This window comes from Strigops habroptila, chromosome 11 (assembly GCF_004027225.2).
Source record: "Strigops habroptila isolate Jane chromosome 11, bStrHab1.2.pri, whole genome shotgun sequence".
NCBI lineage: Eukaryota > Metazoa > Chordata > Aves > Psittaciformes > Psittacidae > Strigops > Strigops habroptila.
The window spans coordinates 23,737,054-23,758,231 of NC_046360.1; the positions used below are offsets into that span (position 1 = coordinate 23,737,054).

At 40.2% G+C, this 21,178-nt stretch overlaps 1 protein-coding gene and 1 long non-coding RNA gene across 12 annotated transcripts in view; both read left to right on the forward strand.

Annotated features, from left to right (window-relative positions):
- USP4 (ubiquitin specific peptidase 4) overlaps nucleotides 1–21,178 on the forward strand; it is a 38,722-nt gene that overhangs the window by 5,538 nt on the left and 12,006 nt on the right. For 4 of the 11 annotated variants that reach the window (XR_003993727.1, XM_030501392.1, XM_030501395.1 and 1 more), the window contains exons 5-13: nucleotides 19–164; nucleotides 334–395; nucleotides 6,906–7,049; nucleotides 7,682–7,799; nucleotides 10,725–10,898; nucleotides 12,740–12,898; nucleotides 13,274–13,498; nucleotides 13,741–13,824; nucleotides 14,382–14,476. Coding sequence is in view for 10 of the 11 variants with exons in the window: in XM_030501392.1 (XP_030357252.1) it covers nucleotides 19–164; nucleotides 334–395; nucleotides 6,906–7,049; nucleotides 7,682–7,799; nucleotides 10,725–10,898; nucleotides 12,740–12,898; nucleotides 13,274–13,498; nucleotides 13,741–13,824; nucleotides 14,382–14,476 (1,207 nt within the window). In the remaining variant the exon portion in view is untranslated. Of the gene's footprint in view, nucleotides 1–18; nucleotides 165–333; nucleotides 2,973–6,905; nucleotides 7,050–7,681; nucleotides 7,800–10,724; nucleotides 10,899–12,739; nucleotides 12,899–13,273; nucleotides 13,499–13,740; nucleotides 13,848–13,938; nucleotides 14,181–14,381; nucleotides 14,477–18,617; nucleotides 20,765–21,178 lie in introns of those variants that run through there. The other 7 variants (XM_030501397.1, XM_030501396.1, XM_030501399.1 and 4 more) reach the window with 7 other exon arrangements.
- On the forward strand, nucleotides 14,483–17,793 carry LOC115614459. Its single transcript, XR_003993728.1, has 2 exons — nucleotides 14,483–16,854; nucleotides 17,394–17,793. It is a non-coding gene; the product is annotated as an uncharacterized LOC115614459 (long non-coding RNA).

Genomic DNA, 21,178 nt, shown 5'->3' on the forward strand with positions numbered 1-21,178 from the left:
TTTTTTCCTTCTGAACAGCTACCATCGAGAAAGAAATGAGAAAACTGTTTAATATCCCTCCTGAGAAGGAAACTAGGTTATGGAACAGGTATATGAGTAACACTTACGAGCAGCTCTGCAAGCTGGATAGCACAGTCCAAGATGCAGGGCTCTATCAGGGTCAGGTAAGGGGCATAACTTTTGATTCTCATCTACTGCTTTCTCTTATATGTTTTTTTTTTTCACTTGCTTTTATGTGCTTTGAGCAAACATTGAAAATGGGATTTGTTAACGATTTTGCAAAATGTAGTAGACTTGCAGTTACCTTTCTTAATTACCTGAACTCTCTTTCAGGTTGTTCTAATAGAAGTGAAAAATGAAGACGGCACATGGCCTGGACAGCATATCCTGGCGAAGTAAGCAAGCATGTTCTAAAGGTTTCTGCTATGTTGTCCAGCTTGTTTGCTAGACTGTAGCCACCACACATTCTCTCTGGGAGCCTGGTTATCACGGCCTATAGTGGATTTCTTTGTTTTGGCTATTCTGAAGGAGAGGAAATCTTGAAAATAAACATTCTTCCAAGGTTCTGTTGCTGATTTCTTTGCAAGAGTCTTCTGTTTTAAAGCCTATTTCAAATAGATTGTGTAAGGATTAAATAGCTTAAGTTTTAGGATCTTTAGGTTCTTAGGAGGCACAAGTGCTATTTACGTTGAGTTAGTCTACTTAAAAAGCTACCTCTGCAAGCTGCACAGTGGAGGAAGAAAAAGTCTTCTGCTATTGTAGAACAAAAAAGATCTTGGAGTATATTTCCAAAGCTGCTGGTAGTGACTGCTCGGAGTTCTGGTTGTTCCCCCTTAAGTGTATTCAAATAGCTGAACAACCGCCCCTGCCACAAATGCAATTTTACAAGCCTGTAAGTACTACACAGATATGTCTACTATCTAATTTAGAGAAGAACTGAGTAGAAGAGGGGCTTGATGAAATGTTGTATGTATAGAGTGAATGATGTAGAATGGAAGTTGCTTGCGGTGGTAAGAAACTGCTCATACCAAGTTCCTATGAGTAGGCCATGATAAAGAAAATGCTTTTCTGCACAATATGGTTAACTTCCAGAACTTGTTGCCAAGTTCTCTCATTTGAGATCAAGATCTTACTAGTGTTAAACTTGAAGAAAGGATCAAATAGGTCAACAAAACCTATTTTTAAACAATTCTCTACTTCTGAGAGGTAATACTGGGTAAATGGATCAGGAGAACGTCCATCATATTACAGCGAATTTTTGGTAAGAGTATTGTGTGAAAAGCATCTAAACATTCACATCATGTACATACTCAAGTACCGGTTGACAGTCAGTATTAGAGAGGGAGCCGTGCAAGACCAGATCATAACCTGTTGTTTCCACATGAAACAAAGCTAAAAAGGAGCCCTGTAGCATTCCCAGGCCTGTCTTTCCCTTTTTTGTCAGCTAGTCTGCTATGTAAAGACTTTAACCTTTAGAGACGCTTAAATGAAAATGATTATGGGTACGCAGATTAGTATTTGCTAATGACATGGAAATAAACATTCGCTTAATATAATGTAACACTTGTGAAATTGTTTGACTTGATGCTGATAATGATGGCTGAAAGAATTAATTCATATGTGTAGGATTATCTATTCCTTTGTGCTTTGTGTTGTACTTAATCCTATCTCAGGCAAACATTTAGCTCTAATACTCTCTTCCTTAGCTGGAGAAAATACCATTTTGCCAAGACCATGGGAAACTTTATATTTGGAGTTGTTTTCTTTAGGTTGCATCACTTTAATACTAAAAACTTATGAGAGAGTTTGTGTATTTAGAGTTTTGATGCCATAAACCAAATGGGATGTAGAGCTCCCTGCTGTTGGTGGAGGAACAGTGAGGATCTGCATCACTGTCTCTGTGCCAAAAGAGGCCTCGGAAAGCTGGGAGTTCATGTCGCTCACTACTCATAGAATATGTGTGTGCAAGGTGACTGTGAGGTGGGTGAGTTTCCTGTTGTGAGGATTTTCCCCCACCATTTGCTGTTAGTCAGAGGCACTGGCTCCTGCCAGGGCAAACAGCTTTTCCACATTTGGCAGCCTTCAGCCTATTTCCCAGCCATCAGGCTGGCTGGCATTTAACAGAAAACATGCTATTAAACATCACAGCAGTCCTTGGGTGGTATATTTTTATGTTAGTTTGCTGCTCCCTAGGGAACAAAATACTTTCTTCTTCTTGTAGTTTGAAACTTTTTTTACTACCAGACAAGGTTTCAGAAGAGGATATGGATTATACTTATTGTAGGAATTTTGGAATTGGAGGCATGCTTTGTTTCTGAAGGGACATTTTATCAATGACTCTGTGGAACTTGGTCCTCTTTGATTGTTACTGAAAAGACTCCCAAAATAAAATCCTGAGCTAGCAGGGTTCCAGCTCAGTCCTAGAACACACTTTTTTTATCCTGGGTGTCATTTTCTTAGCACAAATGAACAAGAAATTGTGTCAGATCTGTAATAATAGAACCTTTTCCATCAAGTATTCCATTTGAAAACAGGAGGGAAGTTGTATTTAGCATCTGCCTGGTAGCTGTCTGCCTCCCTTTGCAATACGTGGCAGTAAAATTCCTTTTGGTTCTTTAATTGCTGCTGTAATTTTCTTGTTGTTTCCTCTTCCCGCTTTTCTGTTTACTGATGGCAGTGTATACGTGGTGGATCACCTCTCCTCTCCCCTTGGTACTCTCCTCAGTAGAAATGTTGAAGAATTGTTGTTTAGTTCACCTATATGGTATAACACATGTGGCTTTTCTCAAGTACTCTGTCCTGGTTTAGGCATCTGTTCAACTTGAAACAACATTCCATGATATTACATGCCAGGATTTACTGTACAGTTTTAAGACTTTCGTGGTTGAGAACATATTTTGTAGGTATGTAATACCATAATTAAATGCCCTTTCGCATTTAAAACTGATGTCCTTCTCCTGGTTCCTTGTGTGCTCATGATTTTGGAGGAGCCATTTAGCAACTGGGTTGTATATTTTGTGGGTTATATATATTTTTTTATTACATGATTTTCAGGTGCTTGAGTTTGCAGCAGGCACCATGCTTTCAGAGCATCATCGAGTACGTAAGATAAGTCAAAGAGGCTTTTGCATGTAAGAACTTTCTAAATGAAAATGCATTATGGCCTCTGCTTTGCCAACTAAATGTAAGTCCTGCCTTGTCTAGCTTTGACAAAAATGTTTTGTCGCAATATTTTATGGGGTTTTTTTTTTTGTATTGGTAGTTTAAAGGAGGACTAATTCTGCTGTATTCTGTGAGGGTAGCTTCAACTGAATTGGAACACTTTTTCTGTCTCTGTCTTCCAACCACTTGAAAGCCTTTTACAGTATTTTTTCAAGTTGTTCAGCTTAGCAGTTTTTCTTCTTGTCAACCATATGGCTTCACAGTTTCTGGACTAGATTAATCTAATTTTGTCCTCTTTGTGCTGCAAGTCTCCAGATTTCTTCTCACTTGCCATTTGTGTGGGTTTTGAAAGGTTGCGTAGCAAGACGTGAAACTGCTGCTGTCTTTAATTGGCAAACGGGGGGGCAACGTGCATCAGTATTGTGAAGCATGAAGTTGTGTATGTGGGGATGAAGGACATGAGCCTGAAATACATGCTGGGCTCTGTAGGAATGTGATTCCAGGCCTAGTTCAGTCTCCTGGATGTGAGCTCTTGTAGCAGCCTTGAGACAAAATCAACCAAAACAACCTCAGTGCTTCAGTAGGAGAATGCTGAGTGTACATCAGAAGATTTTGATAACTGGCACTGCATGTGGAATGATCATGTCCTGTGGCGCTGTCAACAGATTTGAAAAGTAGACTAATGAGAAGTTTCAGAAAGAGCCAAGTGAATTGTTGAAGAATTAGCAAATTTTTGTGCTAGGAGACTTAGAAGTTAAAGTATTTTATCAGTGAGAAATTTAAAAGATTATTTTAACACTTAAAAGCTTCTGTAGGATATGAGAAATAGAAGAGGAACTCTACAGGCAGCAGATGGAGGTGAGCACAAACCAATGTCCACATGATGAAACCAGATACTCCTGCTGCAAATGAAACACAAGTTTCTTCTGACTGTAAGGGTTGTCGGTCACTAGAACAGTTTGTCTGTGGTCTGCTGGGTTGGTTGTTGCTAGCCATTCTGAAACCACGATGGGAGATTTTTCTAGAACATGTATTTTAACTCAGACAGGAGTTATCTTGAGACACTTAAATTGTGCTTAAGCAGGAGGACTGATTGAGCAGTTATACCATGCAATCTCATCTTCAAACCTGTGAAATGATTTTTTTTTTCTTCACCCCCCCCCAAATCCCTGAACTGCAGCATGGTTACATGAAGTCTGTCTTCACCATAGTTTACTCCTCTATAGGTTTTGTTGATGAAATGTAACTGAATGTGTTTATCCCTGTCAGAAACATTGTAGTGGTGATCAAAGGGAAGTTGCAGGAGTGTGGCACCTTCCAGTCCAGTGTCTGTTGTGCATACAAAGAGCAAACTGAGAGTAGTTTCAGTGGTAACCCACTGAGTAGCCCAGAATGTTTTGGAAGGTTCTAAGTCATGAACTTAAAGAAGAAATAATGTTTATCTCTAACTTCACAGCAAGGTGTTGGGGCCTCCATTTCTAAGGGAGCAGAAGTTGCATACTGTGAGAGATGGCAGGGAGGGGGAGCAGGTGGCTTTGGCTAGTCAAAGTCTGAATGCTTCATAAAAACCACTTTTGGGATGTTGGAGATAAATGCTTTGCATCCAGGACTTTTGTTGTCATCTCTGTGCAAATGAGGCAGTCTCCTTGAGAGCCTACAGTGTTGTGGGGTCATTAACAGTAGCTTCCTGGGCTTACAAAAGCAAGCTTTCAGAGGAAAACAATTTTTCTTAGCTGCTATCTGTGCCTTTCACGTAGAATCATAGTTACCTTTGTGACCATCCTGTGAAATGAGGGGAAGCAACTGTGCTTCATAAATCCTCAATCTTTCTTAGGTTATTACAGGTAGACAAGGAGCTTGTAAGAGTGCTTACATTAATATCCCCAAGTGTATTTGATTTCTATTTTTTTCTCCTCTCTTGGAAAGCTGTTGGCCTCTCTTCCATTGCTTTACTTCTTACATGATCCTTTCCAATTTTCTAACAGGAATTCCCTCAAGATCCTTGATAACGTTGTAGGTAGACTTTGCTCTGTGACTTGACTCTTATCTTCGCTTTCTGGTCTTTTTTTTTTTAAATCTTCCTCCATAGTTCTCAGCTGTTTTGTGTGCATAGGATTTTCTTGAAGTACTTTTGGGCACCCTTCAGTTGCCATCTGACTCTGGATTCTGCACTGCCTTGATGATTCTGTTGGAAAGTTTGAAATCCCTTAAGTTGTTGACCTCCTTTTCTTTTCTCCCTATTAGATTTCCTTCATATTACTTTCCTAGCATCTTACTCTGTTCTCTCAGCAGGGTCAAACATGTCAAGCAGAGATGTTTCATTTTCAAGTCTAGCACTTTTTAGATTGACCTTCTTTGCTTCTAGATAATTCACTTCTCTTTCAAACTTTACAAGATATGTTCTTAATGGATTTACATGCTGTTATTAGTGAGATTATCTTGACCCTTAAAATGCCTGCTTGTGGAGCATGAGTCTGGTAATTGTTGTTTAGTCTAGACCCTCTTGTTCTCTCTTCTATCTTATCATTGTGTCCAGATAGTCTTGAGAAGTTCCACCTCCAGCATGCAATGACCAGGTCGTGTACTGTCCTAGAAATGGTTGTCTTAGTTATTCCAGTAGATCTGCTCATTCTTTCTAGTATGCTTTCCAGTATACGTTTTGGTTGTGCTGGCTGGTGTTTGGTGGTTTTTTCTTTAGCATGCTTCAGGTTTAGACTGTGCTTGGGGCTTGCATTTTCATCTGGAAGCTCCTGTTAAAGAGAGACACCAACAAGCTAAAGCTTGAGTGCACTGTCCTCTGCTGTACTTTGGGTGTGTTGGCCACTGTTTTGTGGCTGTTGGTGTCTCACACCTTTTTGCATTCAGTTTTGCATGTTTATTTGAGCAAAGATGGAGAGAATAGACCATCTCCCAGTTAGCTCTTGCTATAGAGATATTAACTAGTATCAAAATCGTTTATTTAAGCTTATTTACGTAATGGTGCCTTGTGGTTTTGCTCTTTTTATGGAGCCAAAGCTGTCTATGACAGAATGCTATCATAGAATTTTAGTGCCTTGTTGGTCTTTTGGTAACTTTTGAGTTCTGGTTCTTTTTCAGACCAGGAGGCTAGTAGTGTGGAATAACCTAGGATCCACAACTGGATAGACTTGAGGCTTAGTAACTTTTTTAATCCATTCCAGTATCTCCGTCTCAAAATGCTGAGGATTGCTACGCATACCACATGTACACAGTGGTGTGTCTTGCCTCTGAGTTGCAGCTACAATACAGTTGTATCAACTAGGCTTAGTAACAAATTATTTTATGTCCACCCTGGTTATCTTCTTGCTAAATAATGTTCTGTTTGAGTGGGTGGTCTGAGTTTCAGGTAGGGAAGGACTGACTCTCTTGCTTTTTAATACAGGGTGAGTGTTTTGTGATTTTAAGATTGGGATTTTTTTGCTTGCTTGTTTACACATGAACTTAAAGCTTGCTTCTCTGTCACTCACCGTCCGAATTACCTACTTATTTTAGTCTGGAACCCAGATTTTGCTTCAAGCAAGGATTTTTACTCCTGCTTTTGATACTGTTGTCTAATGTTTCTGTTCCAGTCAAGTGTTTGGAAGTGCGATCACATAGATCAAAGCAGTAAATTCTCTGTGTGGGAACTAACTGTAACATGGCAAATCCTTGGAGTTTTGTGGGAGGTGGGTTTGGGGGTGAAAAAAGTAGTAGCACTGTTTCTACTTCTTTTTCCTTTCTCCCAGATCAAGCACTGCAACTAGCAGAAACTTTACTACCTCTTCAAAATCATCAGCAAGTTCTTATTCCTCAGTGTCTGCCACTTCTGTCATTACTAACGGTGATAGCAGTAACTCCTATGGACTGAACAGCTCCCACCTGGGCAGGGGGTAAGAGCAGGAATGTTCTTTTTGTTTCTTTGTCCTTCATGTGAATAATCCTGTGCATCCTTGCCTGTATAGAAAAGGAGTGTGATGAGGAGTTCTGCTACTCTTGTCTATCTGTTTATCAAACTTTGCTTTCGAAACCCCTGCATTCTGCTGTTCCTTGCTCACTTGCAACAGTAGCGCATGTTCCAGAGCTTACTAACTGTTAGGGCATTGCCTGATTTGAGGGGATTGGGGATATGAGGGAAGGGATTACCTCATAGGGAAGGGATTCTTTTCTCCATCTATGATTGTGATAGAAGCCTTTCCAGGTAGAGATTGGTTTTTTATTAACTCTTACAGTAATGTCATATAGACTCTTGCTGCGTTAGGATAGAGTGCTGTGTACTTACAGAGGAAAATAATGTGAGCCATAAATTAATAATAGACTGCGTAGATTAATGTTTCCAAAGTTAGCACGTATACTTCACATTCCTGGTATTCATCATTAGCCACTATGAAGCAGCACAAACATGTAATGTGCTGGTTAAACAATTTCATTAAACATCTTTTTGACTCGTATTTGGTGTGACTCTTAAACATTATTGAGATTCAATAACCTCACTGTGGAGTTCCCTGTGTTGTCTTTCTTCCAGAGGTTCTGGATTTGTCTGTAACTCTTACAGCTGCAGGGACAATGCTTCCCTGTCACAACCTGGGCTCTGTGGACTCAGTAACCTTGGAAATACCTGCTTCATGAATTCTGCGTTACAGGTGAGAATTTGAAAGAGCCCTCTTTAGAATTAAAGAGCAGTCTTGCAGAGATTGTGGATTAAAATCTGTGGAAAGAAAAGGATGTTTTTATGTAATACAATGAGGAGACTGCACCTGGAATGAAAAAAAAAACAAACCCAACGAACAAAGCCCAAACAAAAAAATCAGTTCATATTCAAGTTTATATTCAGTTTGACTTATGATAGCACTTTAGTACTATAAACATGGTACAGTATAAAGGACTGGATCTGAAATATGTGGCTTCTGGAAGGCTGCGGGGGAAGTCATGCTAAACAGATGCCCAACTGCAACGTAAAGTCCCAGTGCTGTGCTCTGACAAAGATGGGCAGACGTGGAGGATGTTGTGACTTGTGTGGGCCGCACAAGTGATATGAGCGGGTCACTGCAGGCAGTTCTGGGGTCCATGTTTAAAGATTCCTCCAAAATGAAGAGTGTGAAAAGCCACAGGGTCATTGTGTGGGTGTTAAGGTTGTATCAGTTATGCAAAGCTAATAATTACTGTTATACTCATTTAACTTAGTCTCTTAAGTTTATTTAGTTCATTAAAAAAAAAAGGCAGAAACTTGTTAAGGGTAGTTGTTTGCTAAGAATCTCAAACAAAATATGAGCCAACTTCTATGAACTTTAGTGCGGTCCAAGTGCTGTGTAATGACTTCTGTCATTCTGTGGCAGCTTTAAAAGCTAGAACAGGTCTTAAAATAACTATAATGCATTATGCATGTGGTGTTCAGGATACCAGAATAAACTTGGGCTGCCTTACTTTTTTGTTCAGCATGACTTTATTTTTAGTTGTATCATGGTAACCTTACACCACATTATGTTCTCTTGAACTTCATAGCTAAGAGACAACTTTTAGAATTATTTTTTTATTGTTAAAGTAACTTGATCCAAACACGCTCTAATCTTAATTTTTGCATACAAACTAATCATGTGAAAAACTCTTTCTTGTGTTTACCGTTAGGCTTTAATTTTCTAGACATCAGTCTCTCAAATGCGAATTTCTGCCTTAATTTTTTTGAGGTTCTTGGAATTTTGTTAGCCACAGTCTCCCAGTGAGAGGCTGGTATCAAACCATAGCAGTCTATAAGCACTTTAATGTCATCTGCCCAGAGAAAGACACTTAGCACCTGGACACTGGAACTGGAAGAATTCGATGGGAGATAAATTCCACAAGCTACGCATCAAGGCAATGACAGCGGAGGTGGCTAAAGGGCAGGACTACTGACTCTCTCTGGGTTGCCATATGTAACTGCTGGGAGAGCTGTGTAGCTACACCTGGTTGGTGAAGCACTGTACAGGCATCTGCTACAGGTCCTGAAATTTCAGGTGTTCAGAAAGAGCCCAGTTTAATATTTCTTGATACTACAGTGCCTCGAAGCCCTAGTAGTTTTGATCGTACTTCAGAATTAGCTCTCTTACTGTTCACGCATCCAGGTCTTGCTTTACTTATCCAAGTGTCGCTTCTTGCTATAAGCTTAGAGTCTTTGAATTACTGAATTAGGGAATCTACTTCCTGTGTTAGTTTTACTTGTGTCCTGAGGCTTATGGTGATTTCCCATGATGTATTAAATCACTACCACAATACACTGCTAATAAGTATATAAATCGTAGAATCACAGAATAGTTAGGGTTGGAAAGGACCTTAAGATCATCTAGTTACAACCCCCCTGCCATGGGCAGGGGCACCGCACGCTAAACCGTGTCACCAAAGACTCCATCCAACCTGGCCTTGGACACTGCCAGGGGCCTTGAGCACTGCCAGGATACAGATACAGAGTAGTATCCTTCCTGCCTTTAAACTGCAAACTTTTTGGTGGGTATTTTTTAATGGTGTTTGGTTCTTTGTAGGACAAAGCATAGCTTGTATTTCACTTCAAGGAGGAACGAAGACCTTTCTTCTCACTGTTCCTTATACTAAGATTTCAAGGTTGGAAATTGAATATGGGATGTAGGCTTGAGGTCATTAAGGTGGCATCTCTAAAGTCCTTCCATACTTGTTGCGTGCAGATATATATGTAATGCATTAGTAAGGTAGCCTGCCCTACCACCCCAGTAACCTGTGGAAAAACAGGTCTGCATACATTAATTATAGGAACAGGTGAGTCTTGGCAGGACTGTGGTTGTAATCTTTACTCTTCGGGCACTTGCAGGCTTGTTTTTTACCCAGATCTTTGTGTTACACCAAGAGACTCTCATCAAATTGAAGCGTCAGTGGAAGTTACAGAACAAAATAACAAAATGTGGAGGGACAGTAATACCAAGAGCAGATATCTTCCTTCCAAAAGTCTGCAGTTGTGGTATTTTTTTGGGGGGGTGTGCGTGGGTTTTTTTTTGTGGTGGTTTTTTTTTTTTGTGGGAGGGATTTGTTTTTGTTTGGTTTTTTTAGGTGGTTTTTTTTTTTTTTCCCAGAAGGTTGTTTGCTATTTACTTTCCCGAACTATTAAATACAGTAACTTTAAATGAATGCTTAAAATTATTCTGCACTGAAGGAATGGAAGGTGATAAATATGATGCCAGTTTTAAAGAAATTTCTGAGGGAGAACCAAGTGGCTGTGGAGCAGTGGGCCTGTGCCTTAAGCTAGATAAACCAGTAGAGACTGCTCTAGAGGGGGAGCCTACACTTGGGGGCAAATATGCTGCACAGGGTAGAAGTCAGTGTGGCATCTGTGAGAGAAACCATGTTTCAGAAATGGGCTGTTAGTCTTCTGAAGGCTGTGGTATCTGGTGGTGGTGCTTTCGTCTTTTAGCCCTGCTTTGAGTTGCAACGGTTACAGTATCCCACAGTGTCCTGGGTTTTGTTAGTAACTTAGTACATGTTCTAATGTGAAAGTTGGGTTTGTTATTTCATTGTCACACGGGTTTATTGTCTTGTGCAGTAAATTAATTTTCGTAATGCTTTTTCAGTGTCTGAGCAATACCCCTCCTCTGACTGACTATTTCCTGGAAGACAAATATGAAGCTGAAATAAATCAGAACAATCCACTGGGGATGAGAGGAGAAATTGCAGAAGCCTATGCAGAGCTCATTAAACAGATGTGGTCTGGGAGACAGTCTCATGTGGCCCCACGTATGTTTAAAGTAAGTACCCCATGTTCTTGTAGCAAAGCTCTTTGACAGAAGAAACAGTGGAAGCTAATATGCCTTCCACATATGTTGGTGTTAGGAAAGCAGCAATGACAGAATTTGTTGTTTCACATTTTATGCAAATGCTGCTCAGCGTACAGGGAGGGACTTGCTAGTCAGTAGTGTCATACCCCAGAATTGGTTATGGCTCCTTAATGTTAAATGCCTTACTTGGTAAATGACCTTCCAGCCTTAGAGCTGTTTACAGATGCATCAAAATGATCTTTGCCACAAAACTAGGAGAGGTCATGTGAATTGCCCGCTGTGAACTTTAATCAGTGGGAAAACTTAAGTTACAAATTTAAAAAAATGAAATTAGAAACTGGAGAGCAAAATGCATCCCCTTGCCTATAATGTTACTTATTGATGTAATGTTCCCAGTGTTTCAGTGTAAAGAGCTGCTTTCAGATGAAATACTGCAATATAGCAGTTGCATATGAACCCCTGGAAAAATTGTAACTGTGTCTTTTGTTTTAAATATAATGCAGAGATGTTCCAGTGCAGAACAATGTGAATAATGCATCCAAGGAACACTAAGAGTTTGCTTCTGTAGTGCAATCTTGGTATGCTGTGGAAGATTAAGATCCCAAATGCATGAAATAAGCAATGATCTGATATTAATGTAAATGTGTGTCCTGTTTAGGTTTTGTGTGGTACAGTCTTGCAGTTGAGGGTATATGCTTTTTGAGACCTGGAGCAAAAGTCTGATGGGCTGCAGAAATCTGTCCTTTGTGGATTCATAGGTAGATCTGGATCAACAAGATGGTTAATTTCTGTCACTTGGAGTTGCTGGCACATCATCCACCACTATGAAAGTTGGTCTAAACTTCCATTCAGAGGACATACGTGAATCTAGAGTGGACATCAATAAAAGTGTCTTAATGTGGGCTGTTCTTGTTTAAGGCTGGAATAGGAATTACTCTTTATTTCCTAATACAATATCAGTTGTGATTTTTCTATTGCTAATTCAGTGACAGTGTTAACTATCTGCATTATATAAACAGCCCTTCAATCTGGACTTCCTTGGAGTTGTCATCTTGAGTGGTCAAAATGTGCTAAGCATAATTTTGCAAGTCTGTTGGACTCTTTGTGTTTATGGGAAGACTAGTGATGGTCATAGGACTGACCACTCCTTCAGTTAATTGTTGGTTTTCCTCTGGGATCCCTTCCTGATGTTGTTTTAGAAGCAGGAACACTAAATGGCAGTGTTGCGAGATACGAAGTGTGTAAGGGTATGCTGTTTCTGGCTCTCGCTAACTCAGGCTGTTATGCTTCTTAGCTTCATATCACAATCTCTAGAGTAGCTAGAGATTACTGTGGTGAGATTTTCAATCTTAGTTTTAAGCCAGTTTTGTTAGCTCATAAATATCTTCTGCAAGCATTTTGAGTCTTGCAGTCCACCTGCTTCAGGTTACTGTCCTATAGCAAGTCTGCATTGCGGGAACTGTAAGCTTCTGAAAGAGAAGTTAAAGTACAACATATGTCAGGCAGATAGGTTTTGTGTGCTCATTGTTTTGGAGGTTCCTGAGTTAACTTAGATTAACTGATAACTTAGATTTCTAGCATCACAGCACTGAATGCATTCTTCCCTCTCGACACTAGGAGGGGAAATAAAAACAGTTGAGAAAATGATAGTGGCACCCTTACTGCATTAGAATCCAGTTCACTGTGGTCTGCTGCTAACATAAGGTAGCATGGAGCTGATGTCTGCAAAAGGCAGGATGTTAGTGTTCTTATTCTTGTCTTTTATACGTAGGTAATGCTCAACCCCTCTGACTCTTGCCTCTGTGTTTCAGACGCAGGTTGGCAGATTTGCTCCTCAGTTCTCGGGATACCAGCAGCAAGATTCCCAGGAGCTCTTGGCTTTTCTTCTAGATGGCTTGCATGAGGATTTGAACAGAGTGAAGAAGAAGCCCTACTTGGAGCTGAAGGATGCCAATGGCAGACCTGATTCGGTATGGTGCCCTTTGCTTAAGGGTAGGGCAGGTCGTGCTTCCCAGGGAGTTTGATTGTGGTTTGTGACACTTCCTGGCCTTCCTGCTCATCGGCCATACAAACATTGTCCCTCCAAAGCAGTCTACCTGGGAGAGGAGATCTCTGTCATGCTTTATGGCCTGGCTTACTCTTCATGACACCTCATGGCACATTGCTGTTGTTCAGCCTTACAGCAGAATGTTTGTTCTTGTACTGTTGTGCAGGAAGATGTGCTTGTGGTACAATATTGACATCAGTGTCAATATTCTGAGTTTTCTTTGATCCCTGTGCTTGCCATGCCAAGGGAGTGTTTGTGAGAAATAGCTTTTAATGTATGTATTTTTTTATTTTTATAGGCGGTGGCAAAAGAGGCCTGGGAGAATCATAGGCTGAGGAATGATTCTATCATTGTGGATATTTTTCATGGTCTTTTCAAATCTACTCTTGTTTGTCCCAAATGCTCCAAAGTTTCTGTGACCTTTGATCCCTTCTGTTATTTAACCCTTCCATTGCCCTTGAGGAGAGATCGTCTCATGGAAGTTACCTTGGTATATGCAGACCCACAACGTAGGCCTGTCCAGGTGAGGCATGTTGAAGACAAAAAATTTAAGTAATCTGAGTCTTTCTCTTAGGTTTTAAAGTTGAGACTTTACAAATGACATAAAGGACATTGTTGTCCACTTTTGGGTGAGGTAGGATGGGGTTTTTTTAAATGTAAAAACTGGGAATTGAACATGTGAAATCAAGTGGCTTTATAAAATCTCAGTTCATGAGACTAGGTTTATTTTGCCTGGTATAAGCGTGATATTGTCTTTGTTTCTAGTACCGGGTTGTGGTGCCGATGATGGGGGCCATCTCAGATCTGTGTGAATCACTTTCCAGACTCTCTGGTGTTCCAGCAGAAAATGTAAGGATGAATGCAGGCAGTAACTTTTTTTTTTTTTTATTTGGGTGGTTTTTTTGGGTGTTTTTGTGGTTTGTTTTGTTTCGTTTTTGTTTTTTGGGGTTTTTTGGTGGTTTGTTTTTTTTTTTTGTTCTTGAAGCATTTTGGTGGCTCAGCTTTTAGATGAGTGATAAGCTGAACTTAGTGGAATAGTGATGAAACCCTAAAAAGCTTGAAAATGCTGTTCTTTGATTGTGAAATAAAAAAGATGCATGAAACAATCTGTGCTTACTCTGATACTTCCATTGCAGTGCAGAGGTGTAAGAGAAGGGGCAGAAAGCTGTTGGAATTGCATCTCCTCAGTACCTCTGTGGACCCAATCTATTTGCTTTGTTTTTCTGATTTTTGCTGATTAGCTGATTAGCTGGTGGGTGCTGTTATAGAAAACAGTGCTGATGTTGCTGTGCTGATAATTCTGATAAAGAATAGGAATAAAATGTTGTTTCAATTTAAAGTTAGTTTGCCTAAACTTATGTAAGCTTTTATTATAATTTCTTTGCAAATATCACTTGCTGTTCTAGATGGTGGTGACAGACGTGTATAATCATCGGTTCCACAAAATCTTCCAAATGGATGAAGGTTTAAATCATATCATGCCAAAAGACGACATCTTTGTGTGAGTAAAGTGAGAAGATGCCATGATGTGGAAAGTACTACAAAGCATTGCTTTGGTTTCAGGATATAAAACCTGATTACTTTTTTTTTTTCCCTTTTCCCTCTCAAATGTAAGCCTTCCTGTAGACCTTTCACATGATTTAGCACTAATGCAGCGCTTCTCCTAGCAGCAGATCAGCATGTGTGGTGTTCAGTAGGTGTTTTCCTAATGCAAAGGAAGTCATGGCCCTGGGTAACAATGTACTTTGTGTTTGCTCTGTGTTCTGCAGCTTGGAACTTTCTCCGAGTCTCTTTCTGAGATGATGAGCTGGATGTCTGGATTACAGTTGCACTTTCACTGGCATTTTTAGGCAAGCTCAAGCTTACTGTTCTTATGCTCCAAATGGGCCAAAAGCCTTGGAGCTGTTACTAGCATAGTGTGAAGTTTAAGCTGTTGTACTCTGCCTTTCCAAAAACCATCGTAGTAGTTATAGCACTCAGCTAACCATGACTGGGGGTTCTTGGTAGACTCTTGACTGATGCTTACCCTATTTGTGTCTTAACTATAGTTGTGAGGGATTTCAGCAAAGCTGAGGATTAGATTGTGGTTGATGTTCTCTGTGTGTGTGATGAATGAGATGTCTCCAGTCACCTGTGAAATCTGGTGAGGAGAGCAGAAAGTCATGTTCCTCTGTTGCAGCTGGAAAATGAAAAACATGGCACATGAAGTGCAAAACAGACTTTGAGGCTCACAATTGAACCTGGGTCTTAAGGAGGTTAAATCCAACCCTTCATCACAAGTCCAGTCTTCTTCATGTGAGAATAACCCAGTGCAAGGACGTTGCTTCCATAAAATTGTGCCAGTGTAAAGTCCTGCACTGATACACTCTGGTGCAGTGTGTACCTTTCACTGAGTGGGGTGCGGTGACATACTGCTTGGTGCTATTCTGTCATGCTGTCTGTTGTCACCTCGTTGCTGAGATGTAGTATCTGAGTTTTTCCACAAGTTCTTGTCATGCTGTTTTCTTCAGCTGCAGCCAAAGGTGTGGCCAGTTAGGATGCCTTGGAAGGACCTTTGGCTTCTGTGAAGTCTGTTTTGTGAGGGTGTTGTAAAGTGTTAGATTGTGAGTAAGTCTATCTCCAAAGCTAGTAAAATGTTGTAAAAAACCCAAGAAGTGTGGTATTACAATGGTAATTACAAAACTCCTCCACTTTCCTACAGGTATAACATGTTGCGTATTGCTCCACAGAAAACAACTATGTCTGGATCAAGTCTGCTCCGGGGTGGGAGGTGGGGAGCACTGGCTGAACAGCAGCTCCATTTTCCTTTGCAGTCATCGTTTCCTTTTATGTGCAGGCACAACTGTAAATGAGGTGAATCCGTGAGTCATAGTGAGCTGACCTGGGTTAAAAATAACCCTCCAAGCAAGAGAAGCAGTAGCATGAGGAAGTTATGCTAATCCTGTTTTTCCATGTACACCCTCCAAGATGTTTTCAACACTGTGGGGCAAGAGCAAGCAGCCAGGCACCAGGGCAAGAACTGGGAGAAATCTGCTCATAGGAACTCCCTTTAATAGGTGATGCTGCCAGGAAAAAGATACGTAAAGTAATATTCTAACCTACAGTTTAGAAACCGGCATTCTTTTATTGAAAGGAAGTCTTGTCTCAAGCACAACAGAGAAATGCTTGTTCATAAAGAGCAGAACTTGCTATTTAAAGGCTAATGCATATTACTTTTATTGCTAACAATCTGCTTACCTTATCTGGTTATGACAAGTCTGCTCGTAAGTGTTCTAAGATTTAATTAAATCATGCAAGAAATGGTAATAGTAGTGTTAAGGTTCTTAAATTTCACTCTGTTTCCATCTATTAGGGTCTTGTATCTGCTGAAGTGAGTGTGACAGAAGGCATTGACAGTACATCAATTCTGTGTTAAGATCAGTACAAGGTGGGATTGGTCAGGGTGGGTCTTCATTTTGGTGTTTCTGAACTGCAGGTTTGATTCTTTAGGGATTTTTACCCTTTTGCTGTTACTTGCTTATAGAGCCTCAGGTGAGCAGGCTGTGAGAGTGTAGTGGAACTAAGAGAAACTTTGGCAATTGTCACTGAAAGAATTTGGTTGAGTTTAAGGCTAAGTTCATTGGGCTCTTGCAAACTGATGACATTAGGGATATGCTGAAGGCTTTTTTTTTTTTTGGTGTTACTGCGTGTGTTATGTTTTTCTAGTATCTTTCTTAGAAATTATGATTTTTCTTCTAATTTTTCCTTGCAGGAAATGTGTTTTCTTTTTATTTAGCCCATGGTCTGAGGAATCCTTGGAGATCTCTGTGAATTGAAACTCTTAAGCTGAAACTGGCATGTATAAGTTTTTTCAGGCTTTCTAAATCTTAGTCTAAAATGGTAAGGATTATCTGAGCTGCTTTTGGAGAGGTAATATTGTCTGTTTGGACTTGGTACATTTGGACTTGAAGTTGTAAAACTTCAAAAGGAATGTAAATGTTTTTGACTTGTTGGCTTCAAAGCTTGTTTTCCATTGGGAACGTACTTGTAAATGTGCATCTCTGCATTCTGCTTCTTGCAGAAAGGGTGGTTTTACCCCTGAGCAGAACTCCACTCCAGAACTTTCAGCTGTTGCCCTGGCCCTTTTATGTTTTCCTTCAGTGCTGGGACTTCTCCTGGGTTGCCTGCTTGCTTTTTTCTGATCAGAAGCAAATGCTGTTCTGACTGTATCTGCCACTGCTACCCACCTTGGGACTGAACCCAGGCACTGCAGCGCACCCGTTCTTTGTGGGTCTCTTCTCTAAAACCAAAGCAGGAGCAGCCTGTTTGCTCCTCTTGTGTTCTCTGGTTAACTTGTTCCTTCTAGCCTAACTGGTTTAATGTTCCTAAAATTTAATGTTTTTTAGCACAAAAACAGCTTGTGCTTTTTCTCAGTGCAGGTTGAGTAACACTCTGCATTCGTTCCTGCACCCTAGCTGGGTTGATGTAACTGTGGAACTAGAAAATAACTTGGGTCAGGATACAGGGCAGCGTTCAAGTAACTGTTTCCTTTTCTTGCGTGGAGTCCAGTGTTGCTTTGCACGTGGCTGTCTTGGTGGAAACAGCTCAAGAGTGGGGTTGACGCAGATTAAACAAACTTCTCAAGTGCTCCTCAAACTGTTACATTTCTGGCAGAAGTTATCAGCAGTCAGATCAGGGCTTGCTGCCTTCCTGAAGGTGCTGTGTGATGCATATGGTGGTTGTATGTTCAGATTGATGCTGCTGGTAACTTCAGGTGTTTCTGATATCCCAACAATTTACCTTCTTAGATTACAGCCAAATATCCTGGTGTTTATAAAATGGGCTTCAGGGAAAAAAAAAATAAATCTGAAGTCTTTTGGAATCTTCCCTCTTTAAAGAACAAACTTGCTTCCACTTGAAACTAAAAATCTGTAACTGAAATAATAAATAGTTGAGAAGCATTTTATTTCCCCAAAGTCAATGCCAAAGACTTGAGTGCTCACTAAAAAGCATTTTGTTCTTTTGGCTTTAATTTAAGGCTGAATCTTTAGAGAAGTGTCAGGAAAAGACTTGCTTCTTATGACTTGAAGGGTGGCTCTGTGTGCCCGCAGAGGCCACAAAATGTTCAGCTTGGACAAGATCCTCTTGTGCTGGCTGGTGACGTAGCTGTGGGGTGTATCACTAGCTGCACTGGGTACTGTGTATCTCTTCTGTTCCTGAAAGAAAACTGTCTTTGTATTGATTAATGAAGGGGAACAGCTGCTTTTTATTCGAAAGCATAACTGTAATGTTTTATAGTGACCCATATTTTCACCCCAAATTCACAATTGAAATAAATAACCAAACAAAGATTCAATAAATCATGCTAACTCATCAAAAGTTTATTTGCACTTCATTTATACAGGATATTGCCACAAAATAAACTCCTAAGGAAACTTTCTAAAGCATTAAGTTGGGCTGACAAAATAATATAATTGATTTATAACCAAGGAACCCTTTGGAAGCTGCTTGCCTACAATGTTTTGAAAACATAAATTTTCCTAAGATTTGTTTGAATCACTTCATTGCTTTGCATAGTAAGACTGGAATGTATCAGCTTCTATTCTAGGAGAATAGAGGTTACTGAAAAGATGATGTGTTTAATAGCATTACTTATGTTACAAATCCATTAGGAAAACAGCATCATTTCAGGATCTTGTGCTCACAGTGCAGCAAAGCTGAGTAAGAGGTATCAAACTGGACAGGGATCTCTGGTAGTTGTGATACTTTTTGCAGGGTGTGTTCTTCAGTACTAAATGTTAACAAGATGTATTTAAAGTTGATATATAATAGGCAACCTGGGTTATGAGTGACGACCATTAGTTAATAGTTTGTATTTAAATGAGGTGTTTTCTAGAATCAAAACATCTCTTGTATTTAAATTAGCATAGTATTCACTGTCTCATGTACTTGAACTCTTCCCTAATTCATCTTTTATTGATCCCATCCCTTTTATATACTGATCATCTGTTCTTATTTTCCAGTAATGTCCAGTGGCAAGACTTCCCTGTTGGCAAACTAATATGTAAATGTCACTACTTATTTTAGGTAATTGAAGTTAGACACAAGGTTTCTTTTACTGGATAGAAAATGAAGTGCAAAGAAGTAAGCAATTAAAAATCGGGTTAAATCAGTACAGTATATCCAGAAATAGGTTTCTTACGTATACATTCCCCAAACTTACATTTTAATATTGCACACTTGTCAGTAGGTCCTATTGATTTTGAGGTGTTTTCCTGACAGATTTTGGTGGCTAGTCTTGTCATTTGGGTGTCTCACAGGTCTTCTCATGTGTTCCTTCTTGACAGCCACACTTAGAGAATTTGGGAGAAGCTGTGATAAACTGAAGCCAGCATCCTTCCATGCCTCCTGCAAGTGTTTAAATAATGTTAATGGTGTAAAAGTTTCCTCATTTGAAAAGTTCTCTTCCCTTCTGCTGGGAAGCAAACCAAGGTTGTGTCAGTAATCATCTGTGGTTGTTTGCTAGTCTGAAAACGCAAAGAATGAGTGTGTGGTGATGGGGGAGCTACAAGGCCCTCCGGGCTCTGGTTTCATGAACAGCTGCCATCAAATTGTTCCATTGTTCCTTGCTCTCCTTGTCGCCCTCTAAACAGGACTTTGCTTGGAGTCCAGCAGATCTTCCAACTGTGATCAGCTAGGTGACTGTCTTCTGTAACAGAAATGAGTTGCTTCAATGGTTCTGAAGCTTTAGGGTCTTGAAGTAACTTAAACTCTCAGTTCTTGGCTTCTGTATGTTGCTTGGCACCACCTTAAGTTGTCTGAGGACTGAAAAATTTAAATATAATGGTCAATCTCGTGCAGTATTTCTCCAGCTTTGCTTTGTTGAAAGCTATAGCCAGAGCTGGGCCTGCATATGACAATATCCCCGTTGGTTCGACAGACTTCTGATTTTGGAGTATTGCATGCTATAGCCAGCTAGTAACACATCTCAATTCAAAATTGAAGGAAGAATCTAATTCTGTAGAAGATCTGTGCCCCAGTAGAGATGTGATTAAAAAAAAAAAATAGTCAGTACTTTGGTACTGTTGTCTTCCTTTTGACACCAATGTTTGTTAAGTCTCAACTTTAGATTTAGGGCTCTGTATTGCTTGATTACTGAGCAGAATACTGCTTCAGTTGTAAATGTCACTGAGCAGGAACTCACACAACAGGTTGCAGTAGGAGTAGCATAGTTGGAATGTGCTTTACTGTTTTTCTTTTATGTGCTTGGCAGAGGACATGGTCTGCAGGCACAGGTATTGTAGTGCTACAGATGAGTATTCGTGAAACGTGCAATACTTGGGGTGTATAGAACATGGCACCTTTTTTAGGTGATTTCAGTGGTTAGAAAAGCTGTATTTTTGTTCCAGTTTTCACCATAAGGATATGAGGGAAGACATGTTCAGCCTTCTGTGATTTTTGCAAGGCACCTTGGACCTCTTGAGACATTGTGAATTGTTATGTCCCAAGTGGTGGGAGGTGCTGAATCCTGGGGAGGTGGGGTGAGAACTAGGCTCCATTTGGAACATAAATTGACTACAGAGTAATTTGGGGGAAAGGGGGGGGAAGTCTGCCCTGGATGGCTAAGATATATTTTCCCTTTCAGCTGCTCAGTTGCTGGCTTATCAATTCTCATGGTGTATTACCTTGCCTTTTGTGCTCTCTGATAGTAAAATTTCAAAAAGAAGAAATGTGAATATTACTGGGCTTCTTAAGTGACTTCAGCTCTCAGATGTATCCCAAAATGAACCTGACTCGTTTTACACAAAAAGACAAAACTATACATTTTCTTCTCTACATCACCTGAAAGGGGGGAGAATTTGGGGCTAGAATTCTCCAAGCCTGTTCTTTCATGAGGCTTTGGATTCATCCATTTCTCATTGTGACAGGCTTGCAAAACGTAGTGTAGTCCTGATACAAGATGTGTTAATATTTAGCATCAGAGAAGAGACGTGATGCTTGCAGCAACAAGGGGGTTTTTGATATAAGACTTGAAGCAAGATCACTGGCACTATGTGTAGGCGCAGCGCAGCCAAAGAACAGTGGGACTAGCCCACTTCTCACAGCGTTGTAAATGTTCCTCTCAAGGCATGTTGTTTCCAGGAAAGGACAGGGAGATCTGTGGCAAATGGTCAGGAAGTCACTTCCATAAAGGTGGTCTGCAAATCAATTTGATGCCGTTAGC